Below are 26072 nucleotides of genomic sequence, written 5' to 3'. Positions count from 1 at the left end.
TAGAAATAAACTCTCATTTTTATGGTCAATGGATTTTCAACAAGAATGCCAAGATAATGCAATCAGGAAAATAATAGTTTTTCAACAAATGGTGCTAGGACAACTGGACATCCACATGTAAAAGAGCTGAACCCCTATTTTACACCATATACAAAAGTAACTTCAAATGATCATAGATCTAAGTGTAAGAGCTAAAATTATAAAACTCTTAGAAGAAAACATAGGAGTAAATCTTTGTGACTTAGGTTAGGCAAAGGCATTTCAGGGACTTCACTGGTGGTCCAGTGGTTGACAATCTGCCTTCCAATGCAGGGGACGTGGGTTCGATCCCTGGTCGGAGAACTAAGATTCCACATACCGCGGGGCAACTAAGCCTGCGCACCACAACTACTAAGCCCCCATGCCTCAACTAGAGAGCCCGTGTGCCGCAAACTACAGAGCTCACACACTCTGGAGCCGGTGCGCCGCAACTACAGAGCCCACACACTCTGGAGCCCATGCACCACAACTAGAGAGAAGCCCGCATGCTGCAACAAAAGATCCTGCATGCTGCAACGAAGATCCCACACGCTACAACGAGACCCAACACAGCCAAAAAAAACAAAAAGGCATTTCACATACAACACCAAAAGCACAAGTGGCAAAAGAAAAAATAGGTATGTTGGACTTCACCAATATTAAAAACTTTTGTGTGTCAAATGTCACCAAGAAAGTAAAAAGACAACCTATAGAATGATGGGAGAATATATTTGCAAATATGTATTTGATAAAGGGCTTATCTTCAGAATCTATAAAGAACTCTTACAACACAATTAAAAAAGACAAATAGGTCAAATTCAAAATGGGCAAAGGATCTGAACTGTATATTTTCCAAAGAAAATATACAAACGGCACATAAGAAGATGCTCAATAACCATTAATCATTATGGAAATGCAAATCAAAACCACAAGATACCACTTCATACCCATTAGGATGGCTATAATCAAAAAGATAAGAACAAGTGCTGGTGAGGAGAAGAAACTGAAACACTAATACACTGCTGGCCGAAATGTAAAACGGTGCAGCCATTTTGGAAAACAGTTTGGCAGTTTCTCAAAAAGTCAGAGTTACCATATGACCCAGCAATTCCACTCCTTCGTATATACTCAAGAGAATTTAAAACACATTCCCACATAAAAACTTGAACATGAAATGTTCAAAGCAGCATTATTCATAATAGTCAAAAAGTGAAAAGAACTCAAATGTCCACCAACTGATGGATGGATTTTAAAATGTGTTATATCCATACAATGGAATGTTACCTGGCAATAAAAAGGAATAAGGTACATGCTGCAACATAGATGAACTTTGAAAACATGTAAGTTAAAGAAGCCAGTAAAAAGAAAAATGTATGATTTCATTTGTAGGAAATATCCACAATAAGAAAATCCTTAGAGACAAAAAGATTACTGATTGCCTGACTGGTAATGGGTACAGGGCTTATTTTGGGGTGGCGAAAATGTTTCAAAATTGATTGTGGTGATGGTTGTACAACCTTGTGAACATACAATAAATTTTTCAATTGCACACTGTAAATTGGTAAATTGTATAGTATATGAAGTATATCTCAATAAAGCTATTTTTTAAAAAAGTAAGTTTTGGGCCGGGAGGGGTTAAAGGAGGGCTACATAATCTAGTCCACGTTGAAGCTGGAAAAATAAATAACATATAAAAATCTTCACATATTAGAAGAGAAGAGGTATATGTATGTAAGCAGAATCTGATATGAAACGCACCTCTGCCTTCCAGTAGCTCAGAGACCAAAGCTTGGGGGCAGATCTCACAGACAATTCACAATGGTTGCTCCCTTCAAACATGAAGTAGGAGATCTGGATTCTTTCATGATATGCCCACTACAGGAACCAGGTCCTGCCCTTGACCACCAGTCAAGCAGAACCCAGAGTTTTCCCATTGCTTTGTGAATGGCATTGCTTCTGCCAGCTCTTTGCTTCCTTATTTGTCAGTAAAAGATGGTGCCAACACAATTTCAGTCTTTACTACTTCAGAGCTGGCAGTTTAATGGGTAACATTTTCTAAACCTTCTAAATTAATTTTCATTGCATCAACTTTAAAAAATATTAGTATAATATAAAAGTCTCTTAAAAGAGGCAAGAAAAATATTGAAGATATAGACTCAAAGGTTCTTACATACAGTTACAGCCATTTGGCCCAATATTCCATCTCTGGGTATGCCAAACCACATCTGACAAACATTAACCCAGGGATAGTTAAGACCTCCTACCAGTATTTTAAAACTTTTGTGCTCCAGCCTTTTTATTATGTCCATCCCAATCTCTTCTGCTCTTTATTTCATTTCCTCTTAAGGACCAGACTCAAGTGGAGGTGGAGACCTGGAGTCTTTGTCTGCCTATCTTTGAATCTTAATCTTATCTTTCCAGGCTCCTGGATCTCATTTACATTGTTTGAATTGCCTCTGTAATCTAACCAGTTCAAGTAGGCTCTTCCTTTTCCAAGACAGCACTTTTTGTACTTTCAGATTTGATATTAGATATCTTGGGGAGAAAAAAGAGAGTAAAGGTATAAAAAGGTCAAATGTCACAATACACACTTCACTCACTAAAGCCATTACTGGAAAAAGGAATCCAGAGAAACTATTTCTCCTCCCTTTTATTTGGGAACTAAAGTAAATAGATCCCTGGGGATGAGTAACGTGGTGGAGAGCCACATGCCCTCACAGAAATATTCCTGCTGACCTGGTCAAGGAAACAGGAGACAAAATATAGATCTGACTCTCTGCATGGACCCTTTTATGTCCTCAATAATATCTAGTAATTTTTCCTGCATTTTAGGGCCTGGAACTCTATTTCACTACTGAAAGGAATACAGTAGAAGAATTACTTGTTTTTTGTAACATTTCATGAATACAACTTATTGCCGCGACTGGACCAGAGTCAACAGAGACAATAATTTCTGTCAAGGTCAGAAGGAAATTAGATTGACATGGCAGATCCTGACAGGCAGGATTTCCTTTCCAAAAGCCATTTAGAGAATTAAATAATTTAAATGCAATTAATTTTTTATGAAATTCATCAATTTAAAAAATTCATAGGTAAATTCTGATTAACAACAATTACTTTTCAGCCTTGAATTTCCCCTGCAGCTCTGGGGAAATCATCTCTTTTCTGATTTTAGTTTCCCTTCTCCACATAGCCCTTTATGAACAGAGGAGAGATTTTAGTTAAGATAGAATATGCAGCTACAGTACAGTGGAATAAAAAAACGTTGTGTCCATTTGTAAGCCTCTTTATCTGCAAAGCACTTGTGCACCTATTACCACATAAGAATTTGAGTTTGGTGGAAAAAAATATTCTTAACTCTGTATTACAAATCAGGAGAGAGAAATTTTTAACAGGCTGATCCCAGGTCACACAGCTACTGAAAGACAGATACATTCTCTTGTCTCCCAAGCAGAGGGCTCTTTCTACTGCCATCAGGACATTTACTTGGCACTCCATGAAGATTAGCAGGAACTTCTGTTCCAAAACAGTGGACATCAATGTGGCCAGCTGATTCTCCCACACCTCTGACATTTCACAGTCCTTACAATTTTCATTCCTTCTCTGTTTAACCTCATAAGATACGAATGGAAGAGAAGCCAGGGATTTATATCTTACAAGAGGGCATAAGCAACAGGGCATAATGGGAATAAGTTCCTCTGGTCCATGAACAAACACCAAAATTGTCACTTAATTGTCTTTTTGAAGGGCTGGAATCCTATTAATTCTATCCTGAAGAGGAGAACAAAAAAATTTCCCCTCTTCTTTACCATCTTCAAAGTGGTAACACTTCTGATTTCCTAACAGGAGGAGATGACTGATAAATGGCCTTGTGAAAGCTGCTAAAGCCATATACTTGATGTACGTTAGGGCATTAGAGGGCTGAAGCCAGTCATCTGCTCTTGATGGGGCTTGCCAGGGAGGCAGGTCGCAGTAGTCACTGGGCAAGAATGCTGAGTAGTCCCTGGATAGAGTCCCCCCTGCTGGTGTCTACATGTCAGGACCCACTTTACTCCCTCAGGCTAATTGTTGATCTGCTGCTTTTGGTGTTCCGTTCATACTGTTATCCTTTTTAAGGTAATGTAACCAAGAGGTGACTCTGAGCTAGAAGTAGGTTAGCAAAGATTTCAGGGCCTCTTAGCCCTCCCTTTTCTGGTTCTAATTTCATTGTATCTCATCACACAGACCACATAGGCATTGATGATTTGGATGCAAGTTGCAGGTAGACAAACTTTGACAGGCTTAGATGTAACCAAGGGAAGATCTCAGATCTCTGTGGGACAAGTTATTAAAGAAAAACAAACTTGTTAGTAGGACTATTGTTGGTGCAAGTGACTTACCAGGTATGCTTTAAAGAGACACACAGACCTTCTTGCCTCCAAATATTTCTTCTATTAGCAATCTGTATTGCTTCATAGTCTATTTAATCATTAGAACTTTATTTCTTTAGACTAAATAGCCTCCTTATTCAAAATGCAAAACCACCCCAAGAAGGGCAGCATAATAGGAGGCTGTCATCCACACCTTAGTAAATATTAATATACCTGTTACCTCCTTTTTACAAGCTTGGAAGGAACAAGAAAGATATGAAATAATTTCTGAAATTTGATGAGTTTCTAGTCGAAGAAAGTTTTAAGTGGGAGGGGAGAAGAAAAAAAAGGTAAGCGAGGGGCACTGAAAGGAGAGGGAGAAGACCCTACTTTACACTTTGACTCGCAAAAGGATGTTTTCTTTCCATGTCTTCAAATAAGAGCGATGTGCAAATAAGAACCACAGATAAATATCTTTTGGACAAAGTAAAACAGTGTACAGGAAATGCTTTGTACCACTGGATTTTCGGCAACTCAGTGAACTAAAGTAACGTAGAGACAAAGACAGTTTGAAACAGGATGCCAAGACTTCTATAGTTATGTATTAACTAGCTTACTCATTCCATCTCAACAGCTCATTGAACGCCAAGACTGGTTTAAACAGCATATAAACTTTCAGTTTATACAAAGTTACCCTACAAGGAAAATCTACAACAAATGACTCTACCCTAGTGTGTTACTGACACGAAAAAGAGATTAGTTCTCCTGAAAAGTGTGCTTGAGACAGTAACAGACTTCAGAAACATGGTGGAATTTTCCTGAAGGGTGGAATTAACAAAATAAAGCCCAGAAATGTGATCACAAGAAAGGAAAAGTTCCAGGTTTATGGCAAGTTATTTTAAAAGATGAAAGAAGATAAAAACTAGATATTTTAAATGAAGGAGACTCTCTTTACAATTCTGTAATGATGAAAGTAGTAAAACCATTCCAGTGACTTATTTAATTCACTACATAAATGTTCAAACTCGTTAAAGCATGCCCAAGAGTTAGTTAGCCTCATAATATTGACAAACATAAATCAGGAAGCCTGTGGCCTGAGAATATAACTTTATGTTTAAATTATTAACAGAAGATTCTTCAACTGCTATGAAATCAGACTTTACCACATCAGGCCCAGCAAAAAGAAAATGAAGTTACAACTTCTTTTAAAGGGAACATTATATTCTAATTAGTTGGTTTACTCTCTTGCAAGCCCATAAGTCAAAGTGAATGCAAGAATCTATTACAAATCCAAGAATCTATTTTAAAACTTGTAAATAAAAGAGAAAATCAGATGTTTCACTGTCCTGTGTCCTTTCACAGACACAATAAAGGATCCAAATTATAATGCTTTAATTTACTCTAAATTGGAATTAGGGGTGTGAGATGAGAAGACAAAAGTATGAAGACACTGAAAATAAAAATAACAGCAGAGGGCTTCCCTGGTGGCGCAGTGGTTGAGAGTCCGCCTGCCAATGCAGGGGACACGGGTTCGTGCCCCGGTCCGGGAAGATCCCACATGCCGCGGAGTGGCTAGGCCCGTGAGCCATGGCTGCTGAGCCTGCGCGTCCGGAGCCTGTGCTCCGCGACGGGAGAGGCCACAACTGTGAGAGGCCCGTGTACCGCAAAAAAATAAAAAATAAAAATAACAGCAGAATTAAACACTGAAACATTCAAGTATACAGTTGTCCTTCAATATCTGTGGGGGATTGGTTCCAGGACTCCCCAAGGATATAAAAATCCAGGGATGTTCAAGTTACTTAGCTGGCCCTCCGTATCTGCAGGTTTGCAGATAAGTAGGGCCAACTGTAATTGTGTCATCTTTAAAGAATGGACTCTTTGCCAATGGTATCTTCTATCTCCTGAGCTAATGACTGCAGCTGGTGATTTCAGAAAAGAAATGCAATATCTACTCAAATCTACTTAAAGAGGTTTAATTATAAAGGGTAAAAGTTTAAAGTAGGATACAGAGTTTAAAGTAGGATACAAAGCTTGATTTGATGGGAAGAAAAACTTAAGAATGATTTGGAAAGATTAGTTACTTCCAAAGAAACTTTGTTGAAAAAGCAAGCAATGAAGGTCTGCCAAAGAAATACATATACATGCACTTGAATAATGGTTACCTTAGAATAGGGCCAGCAGACTTTTTCTGTAAAAAGCCAGACAGTAAATAAATACTTTTGGCTTCGAGGGCCAATTTCTGTTTGTCATTGTAACTACTCAATTTTGCCACTGTAGTGCAAAAATAGCCATAGACAATACATAAATAAGCATGACTGTTTCAATAAAACTTTACATGGACACTAAAATTTGCATTTCACGTCACAAAAAATTATTCTTCTTTTGCTTCCCCCTTCCACCAACCATTTTAATGTGAAAAACATTTGTAGCTCACGGGCTATACAAAAACTGGCAGCAGGTCGGATTTGGCCCAAGGGCAGTGGTTTGTCAACCCCTGTAATTCCTTAACATAAAAGCCCCATGGAATGTAAATTGGTGCAGCCACTGTGAAGAACAGTATGGAGGTTCCTTAAAAAACTAAAAATAGGACTACAGTATGATCCTGCAATCCCACTTCTGGGCATATATCCAGAGAAAACCATAACTCAAAAAGAAAAACGCAGGACTTCCCTGGTGGCGCAGTGGTTAAGACTCCGCGCTCCCAATGCAGGGGGCCCAGGATAGATCCCTGGTCAGAGAACTAGATCCCACATGCATGCTGCAACTAAGAGTCTGCATGCCACAACTAAGAAGCCCATGTGCCGCAACTAAGGAGCCAGCAAGCTGCAACGAAGAAGCCCGCCTGCCTCAACTAAGACCCAGTGCAACCAAATAAATAAATATTAAAAAAAAAGAGAGATACATGCCCCCCGATGCTCACAGCAGCACTATTTACAACAGCCAAGATATGGAAACAACCTAAATGTCCATTAACAGAGGAATGGATAAAGAAGATGTGGTGGGCTTCCCTGGTGGCGCAGTGGTTGAGAGTCCGCCTGCCAATGCAGGGGACACGGGTTTGTGCCCCGGTCCGGGAGGATCCCATGTGCCGCAGAGCGGCTGGGCCCGTGAGCCATGGCCACTGAGCCTGCGCATTCGGAGCCTGCGCTCCGCAACAGGAGAGGCCACAACAGTGAGAGGCCCGCGTACCGCAAAAAAAAAAAAAAAAAGACAACAAGAAAATAATAGCAACCAACATTTATTCACCCCTTACCATGAAAGATGCTGGTTCTGAACACTTTACATATATTATCTTTTAAATTTCATAACCACCCTATCAGGAAGCTACCATAATTATCCCCATTTTACAGATAAGGAACAGAGAGGCTATGTAACTTGTTCATAACTATTAAATGTGTTAGAGTCAAGATCAAAACTTAGGAATTTATGACTCCGGGGGTCACGGTGCATACCTCTGACAGAGAAAGGTAAAATGTGTCCCAAGGTTAAATCTATACATCAATTTCCTATTTACCTGCCTAATGGCTGCCACTGTAGGTGGTCCTACCTCTCTACTTTAGTCCCTGGCAACCCCAGTACAGGAATTAATATAGTCGTAAATACATCTCTATAATGACACTCAAATATTTATATTTATAATGACACAAATATTTCATATTATGTATATTATTTCATTTGAGCCTCTCAACATTTCTATGAGAATAACTGGGTGGATTACACTTGGTGGAACTGCCAGGTGGATTATAACTCCATCTCCACTAAATGTTAAGAGGTGACAGTCTCTCATTTCTTCTTCTGAATTGTCTATAATGTCTATTTTTTCTCACCATCCTCATGGACATCCCTCTAATCAAAGTCTTCATCTCTATGCCTAGGAATGCCAAAACAGCCTCCTAGCTATCTCTCTGTCTCCAGCCTCTCCTTTCTTCACTCATGTTTCATGCCCCTGCCAACCATACCTACACATCTGTCATCACGTGGCTTCCTTTCTTAAGAATCCATAGTGATTCCCAAACGCCCGTCACATCAAGTCCTAACTCTGCCCAGTGTTCAAGGCTCTCTGTGGTCTGCCCACCTTCTCTATCTAGCCTGACTACCCAAGGCACCCAACACAACTTGCTATAGGGAGACAGGTCAAGTCCTCCATTCGCAACACAGGCATCCCACATTTGTTCTCATGCTTTCTTTCCTATCTAGGGACATCATTTGCCTTCTTTCTCACATGTAAATCCTCATTCAATATCCATCATCATCTCGTTCCCAGATTGCCCAACAACATCCTATGAGTCTACCTGCTTCTAGTCTTGTCCCACTCTCATCCTTCACAGAGCAGCCAAAATGATTTTGCTAAAATGTAATTATGATTAATTCTTCCCTCCTTAAAATCTCTCAGTGACTTCCATTTAAAGTCAACATAAGGCTTCCCTAGTGGCGCAGTGGTTAAGAATCCGCCTGCCAATGCAGGGGACACAGGTTCAAGCCCTGGTCCGGGAGGATTCCACATGCCACAGAGCAACTAAGCCCATGTGCCACAACTACTGAGCCTGCGCTCTAGGGCCCACGAGCCACAGCTACTGAGCCTGCGTGCCACAACTACTGAAGCACACGTGCCTAGAGGCCATGCTCTGCAACAAGAGAAGCCACCTCAATGAGAAGCCCGAGCACCACAACGAAGAGTAACCCCCACTCGCCTCAACTAGAGAAAACCTGTGTGCAGCAACGAAGACCCAACACAGCGAAAATAAATAAACAAACAAACAAATAAATAAATTTATTAAAAAATTAAAAAAAAATTAAGTCAACATAATTGAAATCCCTTAACAGAGCACATATGGCTCTTTATGATCTTGGCTTCTTGAGCTAAGCCAGGCCATAGAAACCTGGCCAGAATTTGAAAAAGGATGAGAATGATGACTTCTTCTCTTGTAACTTTATTTACTCCCACAGCAGTAAACAAGCAGGACAGAGATTATGAAGAAGATAAGGATTCAGGTGGGTGAATATAGTCTCCCATTGTCTCTCTTGGACCTCAAGGAAATGTGCTGAAATTCAGTATGTGAAGACTAGACTCAAAGCAGCTTGTAGCTAAGGCTGAAAGACCTGAAGTGAGATTTGAGCTATGGCCCACTGCAGGTAAGACAAAGTTTGAAGTTTGAGTCTAATTTAATTGCCTGTTAAAACAAAAATTTAACAGTTTGGAGTACCATAACAGAATCTATAGCCTTCCCAACATAATTTAATAATGTCCAGGACATAATCCAAAATTACTTGTAAAACAAAAATATAACCCATTCTCAAGGAGAAAGATACTCAAAAGAGGCCAAAACTGAATGATACAGACATTTCAATTATCAGAGATGGATTTTAAAGCAGCTATTATAACTATGTTCAATGAGGTAAAGGAAAATATAATGAATGAAAAGATAGGAAAATATTTGAAGTTTAAACAAAAAACACCACATTTCTAAGTAATCCATGGTAGAAAAAGAAATCACAAGTTAGAAAATATTTTGAAATGAAAACACATCAAAATTTATGGAATGCCACTAAAGTAATTCTTATAGGATAATTTATTGTTTTTAATGCTTCCTTTAGCAAAGAGGAAAGGTCCAAAATCAGTGATCTAAGCTTTCACCTTGAGAAACTAGAAAAATAAACAAGTTAAACCAAAAGTTTATAGGAGGAAGTTGTTGTAGGCAACCCCTAAAATGGCATCCTACAATCCCCATGTCCTGATATTCATACCTTATGTAATTCCCTCCTGTTGAATTAGGGCTGAACCTAGTGACTTGCTTGCAAAAAACAGAATGTGGCAAAAGTAATGGGATGTCAATTCTGAGATTAGGTACAAATGACGAAGACTTTCATCTCGCTTGCCCTCTCCTGCTCTCTTGATTGCTCACTCTGGTGGAAGCTAGCTGCCATGTTGGGTTGCCCTGTGGAGTGGCCCATGTGGCAAAGTGCTGAAGGAAGCTGTGGTCAACAGTCAGCAAGGAACTGAGGCCTTCAGTCCAACAGCCTGAAAACAACTGAATCCTGACAACTATGTGAGTGAGTTTGAGAACTGCTCTATTCTCAGTTGATTCTTCAGATAAGACTGCAGCCCAGCCAACACCTTGATTTCGGCCTTGTGAAAATCCTTGAGTCAGAGGCACCCAGTTAAGGCATAACTGGCACCCAGTTAAGGCATAACTGAACTCCTGAATTACAAAAACTATGAGATAAATGTTTGTTGTTTTAATCCGATAAGTTTTGAGGTAATTTGTCATGTAGCGATAGATAACTACAGTAAGAAATATTAAAGATAGGAGGGAAACCCAATGAAATGGAAAACCAAAAAACAATAAAGAAAATTAATTAAACTAAAGCTAGTTCTCTGAAAAAAATGTTAATACAATTGATAAACTTCTAGTTAGATTGACCAGGTAATGAGTAGCACCGTGTAAAGAGAGAGGACTAAGGACAGAGCCTTAGGGGACTCCAAACTTTGGAGATTTGGTAGTGGGGAAGGAGCCAGCGAAGAAGACTGAGGAAGAAAAGCCATGAGGTAAGAGCCATCAGGCAAGTCTATTCCATGGGAGGCCTGGAGAGGAAGGAGTTTCAAGAAGGAGGCAATGGTCAAACATATCAAATGCTACTGGGTGGTCAGGTAGTATGAGGATGAAGAATTGATCATTGGCTTTTTCAATATTTTGGTTGATAAGGGAATGCTGGGGATAAAAGTCCCCTCGGAGTGACTTGGGAAGAAAATGGTAAAGGAGGTAGTGCAGCCAGCAAGTTCAGACAACTTTTTCTAAGAGTTTAACTGTGGAAGAGACCAGAGAAACAGGGCTATAGTTTGAAGGGGGTATGGGGTTAAGAAGGTGTTTTGTTTATTTGTTTAAAATATATTCAGTAGAAAGAAGAAACTGACGGTGCAGGTAACCCAATTGAGAAGCAGTTTTACTTCAGGGTCTTTCAGCCTTGAGAAATAACAGAAATAAGTCCTAGTTGCCAGGACCAGAGTTTGGTGGTGGGTGTGCCTTCTTTCATCTTCCCAGAGGTAACTGGAGTTTTCATCCTTACGTGTGTTGGGGGTAGGAGGGGTGGGGGAGATAGTACAAACCTGGTCCCTGGCTTTACGTAAGAAGGCTGGTTTGAGTTCAGTTCCTGTTTTCTTGAGGCAGTTGAAATTCTACCCAAAACTGTCTGGTGTCCCTACAGAGCTGAGGCTTTGGTCCTTGAAGAGTAACTGCATAGAGTTTGAGGTAATAAAAGGTAATAAATAGCATTAATTGAGTATTTACTATATACCTGGCACTTTACATTTATTAACTCCTGTAAGCCTCACAAGAGCTCTATGAACTAGGTCTTATTATGATGATCATTTTACAAATGAGGAAACAGGGACAGAGATATTAAGTAACTTGCATATGGTCACATATTCAAGATTCAGGAAATGGCAGCTTTGGGATTTGAATGCAGGCAGCCTGACTTCAGAACCCAAGGGTTTTGTAATAGTTTATACAGAGGAAAAATATGGGAGTAAGGATTCATCATACAACATATAATAACTTGGGCATGCTGATCTAAAAAAAATTCTCTACCTTAACATCAGAACCATACACACATTGTGGGCAATGATTTCATCTCATTTTAGCAACACATAATCTATTATATCAAAATAATGTCATCAATTTGATTTTTTTGGCATTAAATTGGCAAAAAAATTGGCATTTAATTTTAAAATTTTATTTTTTAAATATTTATTGATTTATTTATTTGGCTGTGCCGGGTCTTAGCTGTGGCATGCGGGATCTTCGTTGCAGCATGTGGGAGCTTTAGTTGCGGCATGCGGGATCTTTATTTGCGGCATGTGGGATCTAGTTCCCTGACCAGGGATCTAATCCGAGCCCCCTGCATTGGGAGCATGGAGTCTTAGTCACTGGACCACCAGGGAAGTCCCTAAAATTTTAAATGTATATGTTTCTAAAGCTGTAAATGAGCTAAAATATATAACTAATTTTATGTTTTTGCATATTTACTTAATATTATAAGTAAATATTATTTTAACCAGAAAAAGTAATGTCTGCTCCTCAAAAGACACCATTAAGAGGAGACTGGTTGGTGCTGCAACTAAGAGTTTATTTACATGCCGCAACTAAGAAGCCCGCATGCCACAGTGAGGAGCCCATGTGCCCCAACTAAGACCTGGTGGAGCCTAAATAAATAAGTAAAATGAAAAGACTGGTAGAAACTATTTGCAATACATATATGTGACAAAGGACTTGTATCTACTCCATATAAAAATTCTTACAACTCAATAAAGACTTGGAGAAATAAAGAGAAATAATCCAATGAAGAAATGGAAAAAGATCTTAACAGTTACTTCACAAAAGAGATACAGGAATAGAAAATAAGCACTTGAAAAAACATGAGCTGAACACAATTAGTCATCAGGGAAATACAAATTAAAACCGCAATGAGATGCCATTATGGATTCATTAAAATGGCTAAAAACTAAAAAAATAATATTGATACCAAGTGTTGGCAAGGATATGGAGCAACTGGAACTCTCATACCTTGCTAGTCATAATGTAAAATGGTACAACTATTTTGGAAGGTGTATAAGAAACTACCAAACTGTTTGGTAGTTTCTTATACACCTACCATAAGACCCAACAATTCCACTCCTAGGTACTTACCCAAGAGAAACATATCTATCTATATATATATCTACATATCTCTATATATCTCTCTATATAGATAGATAGATCTTCACACTAAGACTTGTACCAGAATATTCACAGCAACTACACTCATAATAGTTCACAACTGGAAACAACCTGAATGTCCATCAACAGGTAAATGTATGAACGACTGTGGTATAGTCATATAAAGTACTACTACTTAGCAATAAAAAGTGGTGAACTATTAATATACACAACATGGATGAATCTCAAAAACTTTTGCTGAGCAAAAGAATTCAAACATGAAGGGTATACACTTTATGATTCCATTTATATGATGCTCTAGAAAAGACAAATCTAACCTATAATAAGAGAAAGCGTATCAGTGGTGGGCAGGATTGGGGTGTGGAATGGGAGATGATCTGGGCACAGAGGAACTTCCTGAGGTGATGAAAATGTTCTATATTTTGACTATAGTGATGGTTACATGAGTTTATATCAATCCTCATTGAAATGTGTACTTAAAATGGGGGCATTTTACTGTATGTAAATTACACCTCGGTAAAGTTGATTTCAAAGAAAGAAAACTGCAGACTAACAGTATGTAATAACAGTAAGAGTAAAAGTAATAGTATGCTAATGTTCTGTTTTTGTAAAAGAAAAAAAGCCCATATAAAAAGCCCATATATGTTTGCATATACCTATAGGAACACAGGGAAAGGTGTGAAAGAATATATACCAAACTACTATCATTGTTTACTTTGGGAGGTAAGAATATTAAATATAACTAATATTTGGGAGAGACTGGATTTTTCTTTATATACCCGTGTATTGTTAGGCTCGTGGCAATAAGCGTGCACTACTTTTGACCGTGTAGTAGTTGGTATGCAGGTATGCTGCCAACACACCATCCCTGACCGCCGTTTCTCTCATCAAGAGTCAGAGGCTACTTCCCTTCCCCTTGAACCCGGGCTGATCTGGGGACTTACTTTGACAGTAGAATGTGGCAGAAGTCATACTAAGCCAGTTCTAGGTTTAGCTCTTAATAGGTCTGGCAGCTTCTGCTTTCGTTCTCTGGGAAACCATTCACCATGCAGCAAAGAAGTTTGACTTAGACTACTGAATGATGAGTATCCACACACAGGGACAGACAGAAGCCATGTGGAGGAGCACTAGGGTGCCCCAGTCAAGATCCCACCTGAATGCAACCTCCTGGGTGAGCCCAGCCTACACCGCACGCAGTAGAACCACCAGCTGAGCCCAGACAACACCACGTGGAGCAGATGAGCTGTCCCTGCCAAGCATTAACAATATTACAGAATTCTGAACAAATAAATGGTGGTTGTTTTAAGCCACTATGTTCTGAGGTCCTTTACTACACACAAGGGAACCAAAACATATGTTATGAAAGAAAAAGCCCTTACACTAAAATTTTTAAATTAGCAAATTAAAAGTTTAAATATTTCTGGAAACTACCTAATTAGAATGCCCTTAAGTTGATTCATTATAATGCTGCACCTTTAAACAAATTTTGTTGAGTAAGATACTTCTAAAGGCGATTTGTCATTCCTTGAGTAGTCTTATACATTACTTAATAGCAAAATGAATTAATAATTTATTACTTTTTTTTTTTTGGCTGCTGCCACATAGCTTACAGGATCTTAGTTCCCCAACCAGGGACTGAACCTGGGCTCCAGCAGTGAAAGCATGGAGCCCTAACCACTGGACCACCAGGGAATTCCCAGCAATTTATTACTTTAAACAAGACTTTTTTTCCCATTGCCATCAAGACAAACAAAATAACACAAAAGAGGACTTTTTTTAGTCCATTCACTTTGAAAAACACAATCTTCAAAAGATATTTTTCTCCATTTGACAATAGACACAGCAGGGGGTTCAAAAAGCCCTATCCCACCCACAATTTCAGGAAGTAATCTGTCAGTATATAAACAATTTAAAATATAAACAGCCTTTGAGTGAATCCACTTTGGCAAATATCAATCTTACAGAAATAAAGGTCCAGTTCTTTAATATGTACATATATATGAAATATGCATATATACACATACAATATATATTTCCATTAGCAAACAAATATGAGAATTTATATTGCAGTACTGCATGTCATACGAAAAAAAGTGAAGTTTCATCCATAGAGGAATGGTTGAATAAGTAAACTGTAGTGTATCTATACTATAAAATATTATGCAGCTGTTTAAAAGCTTCTCCCCTCTGGGCTTCCCTGGTGGCGCAGTGGTTGAGAGTCCGCCTGCCGATGCAGGGGACATGGGTTCGTACCCCGGTCCGGGAAGATCCCACATGCCATGGAGCGGCTGGGCCTGTGAGCCATGGCTGCTGGGCGTGCATGTCCAGAGCCTGTGCTCCGCAACAGGAGAGGCCACAACAGTGAGAGGCCCGCGTACCGCAAAAAAAAAAAATATTATGCAGCTGTTTAAAAGCTTCTCCCCTCTGGGCTTCCCTGGTGGCGCAGTGGTTGAGAGTCCGCCTGCCGATGCCGGGGACACGGGTTCGTGCCCCGGTCTGGGAAGATCCCACATGCCGCAGAGCAGCTGGGCCCGTGAGCCATGGCTGCTGAGCCTGCACGTCCGGAGCCTGTGCTCTGCAACGGGAGAGGCCACAACAGTGAGAGGCCCACGTACCGCAAAAAAAAAAAAAAAAAAAAGCTTCTCTCCTCATCTTAATTCTGAGGCCAACCCAACTGGAACTCACAGTAGCCTGCTAGACAAATCCAATTATTCCATTTTCCTTTGTTTTCTACAACCGGCTAGAAGAAGGTGTTTGTCAGAGCAGAATTTGGAGCTGAATTTGCCCCTCTCTGGGCAGGTATCATCAGGTTTTCTAAAATCAGATTACGGGCTTCATCCTGGAGCTGGATGGGATCACGGGTTGCTCATCACTTGGATGAACTCTGAGGTGGCAAAGTGAATGCTGAACTAAAACATAAAAATTAAGCAGGTGATATGGAAAAGAGTTGACAAAGCACATTAAATAAGGGTGTTCTGCAGGTTGTAAGAGTTAGAAATATACCCTAAAGCCCAGGACCTACCCTTCTCCTGGCACATAGAGGAATTTGAGAAAAGGTACCTCCTAACCTAGAAGTATAAGCTGCTTTGTCCCCACATTCCCAGTGTCATTCTAGTTGCCGTGGCACACTCCCAACAGACCTGAGATTTAGTTCTCTTCCCTCATTCCTCTTTCCAAATATTAATTCCTGATCTTTCTTACAGAGTTCACTGAAGGTACTCTTAAGATGAAGCAATGTGAATATGGCTTTCTATTTCTGCTCTCAGTTTTAGAAGTTTCTGACCTAGAGTAAACTAGAACTTGTCTGAGCTTGCTGACTAGAAGACTACGTTCTGCCTCTAAAAATAAGTGCTGTGCTTTGTATGTCATGGTGACACTACCAGGTCTAAGTTGTTCTTCTAGGGCAGCAATGGGTTCACACTGAGTCATGCATCCATCCATCAGTCCTTCCCTGACCTCCTTCCCTTCATCCACACGCCCCCCCGCCGCAACATTCTCTGACAGGTTCCTCCATTCATTCTGGGAGCAAAGGTACACATTTTAGAGATAGCTGGTCAGGGTTAGAGGATAGGTCTGAAGCCATGGAATAATTTTTCTCTGTGAGACATTAGCAGTCTCATTCACTGCTGACAAGAGGATCCCTTTCTGGAAGGCAACTTAGCACTAAATATCAAGAGCCTTAAAAGCAGGCACATACTGTGACCTAGTAATTCCTTTCTAAGAACCTATCCTAAGGAAAGAATCAAAGATTCACCAAAGGATCTACGTATAAGAATAATCAATAGCATACTTCTTATAATCCTCATAAAGTTCCTCATAAAGTAAGGAACTGGAACCACCTAATTAAACAATATCTTTCTAAAAGATAATTAAATAAAATTATGATAAATTCAGGTTATTAATTAATAACAACCAATAAATCTTATATTTTCAAGAAATATTTAATGACATGGAAAAGTGCTTATAATGTTAAATTTTTTAAAAAGCAGGATACGTACAATGTAATTACAAGTCTGAGAAAGAAAAAGAAACTAGAAGGAAACATCAAAATGTAAACAAAGAATGGTTACTTCTGAATGGTGAGACTATTAGTGATTATTTTCTTTACACTTAATATTTTCCAAATTGCCCAAAATTATCACGTATTATTGATACAATTAGGAAGGGAAAGGTATAAGAATAGATTTTAAAGTTATATCTCTCAGAAAAATTGACATGAGGAAGAAAAACAGAAGGAGGAAGAGAAGAAAAAAAATTATTCGGTCTGGGCTCCAACTTCCAAGTTTGGCCAGATTAGTATTTCCAATTTATATTAATATAAGTATTTATTGAATTGAACTATACTGATGCTAACCTAGGCAAACTTGGCAAGAAGCATTTCATTTAATTCTCTGAATTTTGCTGAAAAATTCTCCTTTCAAAGTATGTGAACTCTAATCCTTGACTGTTGTTCATTGCTGCTGAAATCTATGAATGCTGAACTCCCAGACTAGTATCCAATTATTCACACATCCAATCCACCTTTTCACCTTCAGGCTATGCTGTGAGTTGAAAATCTCTGAAAGCTAACATACAAAGCCATTTTTCAAAAACTGACCTGCTGTTCTTGATAACGATGAGGAACTGACGTAGCCCCAAAGCACTTTGCCACATTCAACTGCAGGGTCCCAAAGAGAAAAAGACAGACAAGACCGTTTCCTCTGAGCTCCCATAATACCCTACACAGGCCTCTCCCTAAATTAGCAGGTCACCTTAGAAGATCTGTGTATGAGTTGACGGCTCTGATTAAACTATAAGCTCCTTGAAGGAAGAGACAGTGGCTTTTTCGTGCTCCTATTTCCAGCCCCAGGCACAGAACCGGCCATTCAGTGCCTACTCAAAAAAAAACTCAAAATAAAAACCTTCTACATTTCAAAACAAAGGAAACAGAAAATATGAACAAAACTGAAATGTAAAAAAACCAAAGAAAATATTTACAACATAAATGTTAGTGGTTCAAGATCTGTAAATATATAAAGCTTTTACAAATTAAATAACAAAATCAACACCCCAATGGAAAAATGAAGAAAGGATAGGAACAGGCAATTCACACACACACACATACACCCTCCACACACACAAAAATTTAGCTAATAAAAATATGAAAAATATTTAACGCTGTCAATTGAATAAATGAAAATAAAAACACAATAACATTTCTTTATATATCTGCTTGATAAAAATAACACATAGCATATATGGTGCTGATGAGGGTACAAATATTCTCAAACATTAAAATATAAACTGGCACAATCTCTTGGGAAGATAATTTAGCAATAAATATGTTTTAAAATATGCACATGCTTTTAAGAAATTCTACTTTTAGAAATTTTTCCTAGGAAATTATCGTGGATCTGCACAAAGATTTAGCTACAAGAATATTCATCTTAACGTAATTCATAATAGTGAAAAATTAGAACAAACTTTAAGCTGGTCAGTTGAAAAAAATTATGATACATTCAAATGATATAGTCTCATGCAATCATTAAAAATTATAGAGGATGTGGAAAATGTGTGTTAATGACAGGAAAAAGATGCTTAATGACATGGGAAAATTTTCAGGATACAGTATTGTGTATTGGGTAAGAGACTGGGTCTGGAGTCAGATTGTCTGGATTGAAATTTTGGATTCATCATTAATTAGCTATGTAACATTAGGCAAGTTAGTACCCGTCTCTGTATCTGTTTCCTTATGTGTAAAAAAGTGTAACCTCTATGAAATAACAGCAACAATCTAGGCAACAATCACCAGTGGTTACTTAAAACCAATAGGAGGAAGGTTGATGGGGAGGTTTATTATGGATGTATCCTACTAGAAACACCACTGATCAATCTTCACATCACTAAAATGAGACACCAGACATCATACGTCTTGTAATGTGAGACAACAGGAAATACAATACACAGCACAGCCTATGAAATATTCTTGCCCCCTAAAATTTGACCCAAACTTACCCACGTGTCCGTATCTATCAATTTACTGGAAACATGGGGATTCAATTCCATTAAAATGAGGTTCAGACTTCCCTGGTGGCGCAGTGGTTAAGAATCTGCCTGCCAATGCAGGGGACACGGGTTCGAGCCCTGGTGTGGGAAGATCCCACATGCCGCGGAGCAACTAAGCCTGTAAGCCACAACTACTAAGCCTGCGCTCTAGAGCCCACGTGCCATGACTACTGGAGCCCATGCACCTAGAGCCCGTGCTCCGCAACAAGAAAAGCCACCGCAATGAGAAGCCTGCGCACCGCAATTAAGAGTAGCCCCCGCTCTCTGCCAGCAACGAAGACCCAACGCAGCCAAAAATAATAAATAAATAATTTAAAAAAAAAATGAGGTTCAAGGACAATCAAAATAAATTGATGCTGATAAAAATTCAGAATAGTGCTTACCTCTGGGGCAGGTATAGCTTAGGAAGGGAAAAAAGGAAACTTTATGGGTTATTAGAAGTTTCTCTGTACTGATCTGGGTGATGGCAGATATGTAGAGAACCATAAAACTACACTATTAAAATTAGTGTACTTTATATACTTTTCTATATGTATATGATACTTCAATCTTTTTTTTTTAATGAAAAGAAAAAAAAAGCTCCTGCTGATTTTCCACCATTGTCTAGTGGCAGGATGAAAAGTAGATGTGGTTAGGGAACTGAAGCCAAGAGGAAGCGGTAGTACTGCACCTGGCTCCTACCTATGGGCCTGTGTTCCCATGGAACTCCCCCTACTGCAAAGAAGAGCACAAGGCCTGGACCACTGAAACTAGGGTACTTATTAAAGAAGTCTTATAAAGTGGCTGTCACAAGGATTTCCACACCAATAGTAAACTGAGGACATGGGCTATGTTGTAAAAATGGGCTTTAATTTCACTTAAAGGATTTCAGTCAGCCATCTCATCTATGCACCTGGACAAGTTGGTAAGGTGAATTAGAAAATAGCAGTTAAAGCTAAGGCAATGTTTACAGCTGGATACTTGTTAGAGTAGGCTACAGGAAGATTAGAACTTTGAGAACTGATGGAATATGCTTTGAAATGCCAGAAGGCAGTTTTGGAAATTGGGCTAATTATAGGACTATGTAAGGAGAAGCAAGCCCTCTCTCTCACTCAACCTAGTCCTTCATCCCCACCTTCAATCTCACCACAGGAAATGATTTGGACTGGCCCGTGGAGATGGAGAAATGTGCCTTTTCAGCGTTTATCACGCCAATGATAGCGGTCTACCAGAAGTTACAGAGAACAGGCATGTTTTGTTGATGCATCAGACACATCCTTCTCAGATTGATGATCACAATGATACACACAAATGGAAGTCAGAGGTGCATTTGATCCTGTAATACGTTAAACTTAACACTCACACCTATTGTGAGACAATCATTTCTCATAATGGTGGACTTGTCTGGTATGTTTCAGACCCATATTTAAGACTAAGGCAAATACAGAAAGTTCGCCCTTCTTCAAAAGGCAGAAAAAAACACTTTTAATTTTACTCTCATGAGATTTTCCTTTCAGCAATAAAAGAATTTAAGTGGTGGGAGATCTAGGTTCTATCTTCTTTAGCCAGAGGGCCACTCAGAAATTAGGAAAATTAAGGGCTACGTCCGTGGAAATGATGCATGGCTATGTGGAATCTTTGGAAATCCTTAAAAATGCTGGTGAAGGAAGAACTCGATGTAAATTCTTGATACAAGAGGCAAACGCTAGTTTGCTGTTTTTTGGGTTTTTTTGGTCATGCCATGCAGCATGCGGGATCTTAGTTGCCGACCAGGAATCGAACCCACGCCCCCTGCATTGGAAGCGCAGAGTCCTAACCACTGGACCGCCAGGGAATCCCAAAGCTAGCTTGTTTTTCAGAACCTTTCCCTAGTGGGTAAAGAGTAAAATTATTATTTTTTTTGCAGTACGCGGGCCTCCCACTGCTGTGGCCTCTCCTGTTGCGGAGCACAGGCTCTGGACGCGCAGGCTCAGCGGCCATGGCTCACGGGCCCAGCCGCTCCGCGGCATGCGGGATCTTCCCAGACCGGGGCACGAACCTGTGTCCCCTGCATCGGCAGGCAGACTCTCAACCACTGCACCACCAGGGAAGCCCCAAGAGTAAAATTTAATCCTTACAATAGCCATATGAGGTAAGTGCTATTAATATCCTCTTTTTATATATAAGGACACTGAGGCACCAAGAGGTTGAGAAACATTCCCATGATCACAAAGCTGATAAGCATTAGCTTGGGATTTGATCCCAAGCAGTGTGACTCTAGAGCCCACGGCCTTACAACTCTCAGCTTGTGTGGTTTTGAGCAACTTCCTTCGAGTTGGTAGGTTCAATTCTTAGCACTAGTACTTACCAGCTGAATGAGTCTTGAACAAATTTCTGAAGGTCCCTGTGCTACAGTTTCCCCATCTATAAAATGGGCCCAACAACAGTCTCTTTACAGAATTTCTTGGGAAAATTAGATGAGATTATATACACGTAGAGGACCTGGCACACAGAAGTCATTCAACCAGAGTTAGCACTCTTCTTTCCCTGTCTGACATTCCCCTTCTTTTCATGGTTGCTGCTGCTCAGCAAGTGGGAAACTTCTCATTCCAGCTCTGAGGAAAATCAGGGCCCCAACATAGCTCAGCGGAGGAGACTAAGCAGTTGTAGAAGCATGGGCACTATTGCTGCCAATCTCTTGGTACGCGTTGGACATCTGCTAAATCCTTGAACAGGAAGTAACTCACCTCAGCCCCCAAATTGTCCTCACCTTGCTAGCAATAACAAGCCTCCAGGTGCACAGACTTTGGTTCCACAGCCATACTGCTCCCTGACCCCATTCCAGATGCTGGAACTAGAAAACTCACCTAATGCCCTGACAATCCGCATCAGGATTTCCCCGACTTTCATTCTGGTCTCCAGTGTGTGCTTGCCTTTACCGCCATCATACTGTGCCAACAGGCCAGGCAAGATTTTCTCAGGGTACACATCTGAGAGAAGGGCAACCCCTAGGGTTGAAAATAAAAAGAAAGGATTCATTACTGTTAAGCACTGAAAAGAAAATAAGCCCAGACAGCCTGTGATGGGATGAAAACAGAGACATCTAAACCCACCTCTGTCATTCTACCAGCAAGGGCTGCCCTGTATTTGGAGTGACAACATTGTGAGTGGAAAGAGCATGGGTCTCAGAGTTCACACTCCTGGATTCTTCTAGTCTCAGGCCTATATGATCTCTAAGATCACTTTCAGCACTGACATTCTACGATCTATGGATTCTAGACTCTGGAAGCAGAGGCTACATGATTACATATCATGGCAGGGATTTACACAGCAGTGGGAGAAGACCAGATCAAATGTCCTCGAGGGAGTCTTCCAAGTCTGAGGCACTAAGGTTCTGTGACAAGTATCGTCGCTGCCCACACATCAGTCTGAAGCACAGCAGTGCTTCCTGTCTTTGCTGCAGTTCTCTACCCCAGTATGAGTTTTCTCTGTAAAACTGTCAGTGATGAGAACAATTTCTGTAAGGAAATAAGGAATGCAAATTCTGGGCATGATTAGTAGTAGACTGTGCTTCCAGCTGAGTTCCCTGATCAGAATTAGGAAGATCCTGCTCTTGAGTCTCCCTTCCTAGTACTTGCTGATCCCCTCTCCCATCACGCCAGAACTCCTAGATGTAGAATCTGCAGCAGTGTTATCATTATCTGAGCCCAACCCCGTATCGAGTAACCTTTACAGGGGCTGACAGAGGAGGCGAGACACGACTAAGACAGGACCAGAAATAAAGCCCCTAGTCTCAAAACTATATAAATACAAATTCCATTACTTGGGGGGAGGGGTTAGGTACTATACTCTAAAGAATAGTGAGGAAAAAGGAAAAAACAAATGAAGGAAGGAAACTCAGGTCTCAAACTACACCCAGGGTGAGAATGCTTCTCACCACCTCTACCTCAACCACTCTGGTCCATCATTTCTGGCCTGATTTTTTTCAAAAATCTCCTAATTGGTCTCCGTGCTTCTACCCTATTCCTGCACTGCAGCTGGAACTATCTGGTCAAAATGAATCAGACCTCATCATTCTTCTGCCCAAACCGTCACTGGTTTCCCTTCTTCCCTTAATATGAGCAGCCCCCATCCCCCAGCTGCCTTCGCTCTGCCTCTGACCTCATCTCTTACCATGCTCTCCCTTCCTCACTGTCCTCCAGCAACTGAGGCTGGAACTCCTAGCTGTAGACCACGCTGCTCTGGACCCAGCATCTTCGCCTTACTTCTCCCTCTGCCTAGGCTGCTCCTCCTCCAGGTAGCCCATGGCTTGCTCCTAAAAGCCCATCATGTCTCTGTTCAAATACCACATTCATTGTATATGAAATGACAGCCTCCTTCTTCTACCACTCTTTATCCTTCTCACCCTGCTTCATTGTTCTTCTTAGCACTTAACAGTACCTGAAATGATATATACTTATTTATTGACTGCTGTCCCCAGAATGTGAGCTCTACAAAGTCAAGGATTTTGTTTTGTTCCCCACTGTAGCCTCAATGCCTAGAAGAGTGCCAGCACATAACAAGTGCTCAATAACTATTTGTCAAACGAATGAATGAATAAAAGGGTTCAAAGATACAGTCTTGATATAAATTTCAGGAATTAAGAAAGAGAAGATGGGGAAGGAGTAATATAAATGCTTGACAAATCTATAATTATTTTTTATCTGAGTTTACCATTCTTCCATTTAATTTGACAATCTTGCAGGCAAAGTCTATATACTGTTTTCTATGTTATAGGTTGGGGTTCCATTCTCTTATAAATAGATATACACCAAGGCGATGCAACTGCTGAGGGCTACACCTGCTTGTCCATCGTCTTGTCTGCCCTCCTCACCCCTATACCTTTTCATTGCCTGAAAAGCCTGGGAAGTCTCTGCATGTGGGTCTTAAGCCACATTTGTCTTCCTTTTTTTTTTTGGTGTTGGGGGTAGGAGTTTATTAATTAATTTATTTACTTTTGCTGTGTTGCGTCTTCGTTTCTGTGCGAGGGCTTTCTCTAGTTGTGGCAAGTGGGGGCCACTCTTCATCGCAGTGCGCGGGCCTCTCACTATCACGGCCTCTTTAGTTGCGGAGCACAGGCTCCAGACACGCAGGCTCAGAAATTGTGGCTCACGGGCCTAGTTGCTCCGCGGCATGTGGGATCCCCAGACCAGGGCTCGAACCCGTGTCCCCTGCATTAGCAGGCAGATTCTCAACCACTGCGCCACCAGGGAAGCCCTGTGTTCCTTTATGTGGCCTCCAGTTTTACATAAACAGAAGCTCTGCTCTTTAGGGAGTTTCAGGCTGTGGCAGAACCTGAATTAGACAGCTTCCCTGTTGGCAAAATGTGACAATGCATTTGTAGGTAGCTCTATTACGCAAAACGAGGGGTAAGTTTTTGGAGGTCCAAGGTGGAGTTAGAGACCTCCTAGCATAGGAAAAATGTCTGCAGCTAAGAAAAGGATAAATGAAGGAAACAGCTTCCACATTCTAAAAGAACCCAAAGGAAAAGTGAATTGATAGTTGGTAACTGCAACGCTGGCACATGTTTTATCACTGATGTATCACAAGGCCTGGTATGTATTACAGATCTGTAGCAGGCATAACTACTTCTTCATCAGAAGTTCCTAACTCGAAATTCAGTGGATTTGTTTTCTTTTAGGAATATAGTTGTGACTTCATAATGGAACTCAGTCGTAAAATGGGATTTGCTCTATAAAACTTTGATCTATATCGAGCTTTTCTGAAAAACATGTACTACTAAAGTTCCTTCTACTGTCACTTATGCCTATTTTTATCTCACTAATCTTTAGCAGAGAAGTTATTTACTTCTATGAGAATATCCTGCTGTATACTTCAAAACCAAATGAGCTCTTGATTTCCTCTCTGTAGCAGACAGGCATTTTGGTTGCACACAGCATCTACTCTCTCTTCTGGTAACACCACCTGCTGTTCCTTTGGGAAATATCCCTTCCCTACTCTCAGTCTATGTAGTTTGAGTGGGGCTAACTACCCACTTTCTCTCTCCTCATGTGTTAACAAACTCATGTCAAGGCTGCCTTAGGATATTCCATGCCATCACCACCACAATGTTTGGTTCAGGAATGGGGGAAGAGACTCAATCCTGGAGCCAATTTTGGAACTACCAGGAAAGATGAACTCCTGGAGTCTGTGGGGGGGGGGGGGGATTGTTTTGTTTTGTCTTCTTGTTTTTGCCTGTAGAAGTGATTAACCTGGAGCTGCCAGTGGCCATCATGTGGAGAAAGTCAACCCCAAAATGGTGCAAACACAGAGGAGGGTCAAGCCAAGAGAGGAAAGGAGAAAAGGAGAGAACTGTGTCGTGCTTTGAGCCCCGGGATCCAATTATACATTTACTCACTAGAACCCTTGGATACATAAGCCAATAAATATCCTTTCATGCTTATGCCAGTTTGATTTTTTTTCAACCAAAGGAATCCTAATATATCCTTCTTCAGGTTAAAGAAACAAATTCAGATTTTTAAAAAAACTTTTCCTATAATGCCAAACTTTTAGTTCCACCAGGGAGCATTAATTCTCCCAATCTTACATAAAAAGGTTGCCAATAGCAAAGTACAATTTCCTTGCTTCCCACAGTCCCAGGTTAGCAATTGTTTATCTTCCTGCTGGCCTGCTCCACAGACTGCTGCCAAATGGCTCTCTGACTGAGTTTACCTTCTCAGGATACAGTTGCCACCTATGACTTTATGAATCCCTAGGGGACAATGGTTCCTTCCTCACTCTTAGATGGAGCAGTGAAGAGAATCACATATGATGGTTAAGACTATATAACAATTTAAAGGGATGAGATTTTGTGTGGCTGTTTTGTTTCTTCTTTGAAAGTTTTTTGAATTTTGACAACTGAGGAAGCCTGACCATAACCTTCATATGCCCCTTGGCCCCTCCTTTGTAATATGAAAAAACAGGGTAATTTCTGGGTCAGCACTAGCTT

General features: G+C 40.3%; 1 protein-coding gene across 1 annotated transcript in view; it reads right to left on the bottom strand.

Annotated features, from left to right (window-relative positions):
- TANGO6 (transport and golgi organization 6 homolog) overlaps positions 1-26072 on the bottom strand; it is a 177634-nt gene that overhangs the window by 52673 nt on the left and 98889 nt on the right. The window contains exon 15 of the mRNA XM_082677163.1: positions 21952-22092. Within this exon, the coding sequence (XP_082533289.1) occupies positions 21952-22092 (141 nt within the window). The remainder of the gene's footprint in view (positions 1-21951; positions 22093-26072) is intronic.

The sequence above is a fragment of the Grampus griseus genome (assembly GCF_964374135.1).
Source record: "Grampus griseus genome assembly, chromosome: 19".
In the NCBI taxonomy this organism is placed as follows: Eukaryota; Metazoa; Chordata; class Mammalia; order Artiodactyla; family Delphinidae; genus Grampus; species Grampus griseus.
Note: the sequence above shows the minus strand (reverse complement) of the source record. Positions and strands in the feature narration are given on the sequence as shown.